We start from the raw sequence: 4,167 nt of genomic DNA on the forward strand, positions 1-4,167 counted from the left end.
ATTATTATGATGTTAAAACATGTACATATATCTTTGATGATATTTTGATGTTAAAATAGATCAATAACGTCAGTTTGCTACTTGGATAGTTTACTATAATAATGTACTTAATAATTAACTACGTTTATTTGAGTTCGAATTATGTCATATTTGTGTCATTATAATATAACCTCAATTTGTCATTGCAGTCTCAATCTCAGAAAAAAATTATGCAGGAAGATAAACGAGCACCAAATTTTTCAAAAAACGAAGAACAACTTTTAATCGGTCTCGTTGAAAAATATAAGAATATTATAGAATGTAAAAAAAGTAATGTCTTAACCTGGAAAGATAAAGAAAAAGCATGGTTGAAAATTGAAATGGAATTTAATAGTAAAAATAATGGCAATGCTTTTAGAAGTGCAAAACATTTGAAAGAAAAATTTAATAATTTAAAGAAAGAAACTAAAAGAAAATTTGCTTTAGAAAAGATAAATACTTGTAAAACAGGCGGAGGATCTTTCACGCCTGTAAAATTAACAGATACAAATTTGGCAATAAAAGACATATTAGGAGAACAAGTTTCTGGATTACAAAATTCATATGATTGTGAATCACAAAATGTTCAATGTAAGTTCTTTTATATTAATCCTTGTAATTTTTAATGTATATTTATTATATTGGCTATTATAATACGTTATTGTTTTTATATCTCAATTCATTAATAGTGCTCGATAATTCTGATCATGGTTCGACAAAGCTATCAGAAACCAGTTCTACTTCTACATCAATTATTTCCTTTGATAAAATAATTGATGAAAATTTTATCATTACTCTTCTTGAAGAAGAGATTGATGAACAAGGTTAGTTTCTTATAATAATGTTACTTAATATACATAAATAATAAGTATAATTACACATATTTTAAAAAATTCAGAGTTTTAATAAGATTATTCTTATAAACACTAGAAAATAAAGAAAACGACGATGAACATTTATCTTCTTCAACAAATGATTGGACTGCTTATTGCAGTAAAAATTTAAAGGATCCTGTGTCGAAGAAACTTGTTGTTGAGTCAAATAAGAATTGTATTGAATATTCTAATAAAATTGTACATATGATATTTTTACTAGATATCCCAATTTAAAGCAAAAATATGATTATTTATTCTTAAAAAAACTTTTTATTTTTTAGGGAAGAGAAAAGTAATAGATCAACGTCCCTTAAAAAGACGAGTTGACGAAGCAAATAATATAATTACTGAAAAATTAGACTTTTTAAAATTACAGAAACAAAAGTTTTTAGACGAATATAATCTAAAAATGGAAATCCTCAAGTTAAAAAAGCAAATTAAGGAAAAGAAACTTGAAGTTCTCAAAAAAATGTAAGAAACATGTTTATGAATGTAATATTTTCTGTTTTTATTTGACCTAAAGTACAAATCATATGTTTTACAATGTTGTATTGTCCATTGAGAATATACACTTTTAGTTCCTCTTTTTTTTTATTATTTTAATGTGTAATGAAGTTATCAAACAATGTAAGAAATGAACGTGATATTTCTGTTTCTTATTTGAACTAAAATACAAATATGTTGTGCAATGTTGCATTATTCATTATAAATGTGAACTTCTAGTTTCTGTTTTATTATTTTCATGTGTATAAATTTTTTATTATTTTTATACGATATAGCTATTTCTTGCTAGTCAAAGATTATTTGCATTTAAAAGTTTTTGATCGTGGAATTTCTTTTTTTATTTTCACAAAAATGAAAATTATATACTAAATATACTTTCTAATAAGTTATGACAATTGTTTTATATGCGTGTAGAAAATATAAAGTTCTATTATTTTTAATATTCTCTCTTTCTCAAAGATTAATATAAGTAGTTAATTTTTGTTTTGACATACAAAAAACATTTTCTGATATAAGTTATGTTTTATAAAGAAATGTATTGTGCATTATTTTAAAGTTATCCTGAAAATGTAGTGTAATTATGTATACTTACAATTTTATTTTGTGTAGCACAAAAATAATGATTATAAAGTTGATTGATTTAAGCATACGAACATTTACTATAAAAATATGTTAATATATATTGACATTGTCAAATACATACACAGAGTGTTTTGATATACAATATATTTCAGCATATTAAGAAAATTGAATACAAAAGTAATGTAAGTATTTCAGTATATAACCTAATAAAATATTATAAAGTTGCAAAATAATTATAGATTAAGTTATGTCTTATTTGATTATTTACATTTACTCCAATAATATCACCTTCAATATTTTGCACTGGGACATTATTAATATTATCAATAGCAATTTCCTGTTCACGATTTATTGGCGGTAACCTTTCTTTTTCATCACAGGCTTTATTATGAAGAACAGCTGTAGCTACTACCATAGCTTGAACTGTGTCTAGTTTTAGACGTATTCCCATTGCCAATGCTGGAAATCTTCTTTTCCATACTCCATACTTTCTCTCTACAACATTTCTTGTACGGACTATGGATTCATTATAAAGTGCCTCCGCGTTATTCCTCACTTGCTGTAAAGGAGTCATTAAATAAGGTTTTACTGGATAGCCGCTATCACCAACTAATACGTTGTCTCCAAACCGACCAGTTTCCAAGGAAGTATATAAAGCAGAATTTCTGAATATGTGGCTATCATGACAAGATCCTGGCCATCGTGCCACTATGTCTCTTATTTTTAGAAATGGATCAGCAACAGTTTGAACGTTTAGAGAAAAAAATTGCTTCCTATTTCGAAATATTTCAGCATTATCACCACCTGGTGATTGTATTTTAATGTGGGTACAATCTATTGATCCAATATATCTTGGGAATCGGGCAATATTATAAAAGGCTTGTCGTACTTCGGTGGCTTCATCGCCTTCAGGCATTTTTATATATCTTGGGCATAAACTAGCTATGGCTTGAGAAACTCTTGCTACTGTTCGGCTAGCTGTAGGTACACTAACTCCGCCACAATCTCCTGCTATTCGTAAAAATGATCCATTTGCGTAAAAGTTTAATGCAAGTAATAACTGCTGGCTAGCAGTCAGACAATTATTTCTAAAAAATAAAATTTTCAAAATAATTATCTTAAACAGAAGCTTATACGAGAAAAAGCTAATGTAATAAAAAAATCAACTAAATATTTACCTTCCTGTGGGATGGGAAATAATATCTCTAATTTCTTCTAAAATATTTTCTACTGTCCTTGGTTTTAATCTAAATCTATAATGAAATTCTTCTTGATCGTATTCTTCAAAATAATTCATTCGCGGTCTAAATAATCGTCTTCTTGGTTCAAAATCCTCGTCGCTACTATAAACATTTATATCTATATCCATTTTTTAATTTGCTCTTCTACGCTGTATTTTACTATTACATACGGAGACATACGTATTTTCTTCTAAATGTGAGGTTAAAATGCTTCAAAATGTCAGTTAACCCAAAGACCAAGTATAGGTAAAATATACCCGAGTTAACTTGCGGATTAAATCCTAACCAAATATCGTGGAACAATGACTTTCTTGGTAACCTTTAACCTGTAAGTTACCGTATATTGTGAAAATGGGCCTTAATGGCGTATATAGAGAAACATAATATTAAACCAGAGTATGTCTGTGATTAGTGGTGGCCGTAGCGCACTGGCAAAGTATTTGCCTCCTATGCCAAAGATCCCGAGTTCAAATCCAGCTAGAATTCCTAAATAAAAATAATAACAAAAACGGCCATCACCGGTTGCTCCGGCCGACCGACAGTCAGTATAACTCTGACGGCTGGATAGGATTCTGTGGGCCAATCACCCGCAAACCCGAAACAAGCTGATTCGAGAAACGAATACGAGCCTCGGATATCGGACGGATACAACGGAAATGAACCTTAGCTATCAAAAAGGTATACGAATTGGCACTTGGAACATCCGGACATTGGCACAGGCATCCCGTTTGGCACAACTAAGCAAAGAAATGACACGCTGTAAAATTAAGATCCTAGGTCTCAGCGAAGTGCGGTGGAAGAACAGCGGGGACATTACAACGTCAGACAATCACTACATGATATATTCAGACAATTCAACCACCCACATTAATGGAGTTGGAATAAGTAGAGTATATAAGGGGATTCTAATTCGGGTCCTCTGAGGGGGGTGAGGGGCGAGGGGAACC

At 29.9% G+C, this 4,167-nt stretch overlaps 1 protein-coding gene across 1 annotated transcript; it reads right to left on the reverse strand.

The window, feature by feature from the left end:
* Positions 1-1,281: 1,281 nt before the first annotated feature.
* LOC108775756 (putative nuclease HARBI1) lies at positions 1,282-3,348 on the reverse strand. The gene is made up of 3 exons (XM_018542211.1): positions 3,158-3,348; positions 2,254-3,067; positions 1,282-1,296 (listed from the first exon to the last, which is right to left on the reverse strand). Exons 1-3 carry the CDS (start codon positions 3,346-3,348, stop codon positions 1,282-1,284), a joined length of 1,020 nt encoding a protein of 339 aa, XP_018397713.1.
* Between the last annotated feature and the right edge of the window lie 819 nt (positions 3,349-4,167).

This window comes from Cyphomyrmex costatus, unplaced genomic scaffold, assembly GCF_001594065.2.
Source record: "Cyphomyrmex costatus isolate MS0001 unplaced genomic scaffold, Ccosl1.0 scaffold312, whole genome shotgun sequence".
Lineage (NCBI taxonomy): Eukaryota > Metazoa > Arthropoda > Insecta > Hymenoptera > Formicidae > Cyphomyrmex > Cyphomyrmex costatus.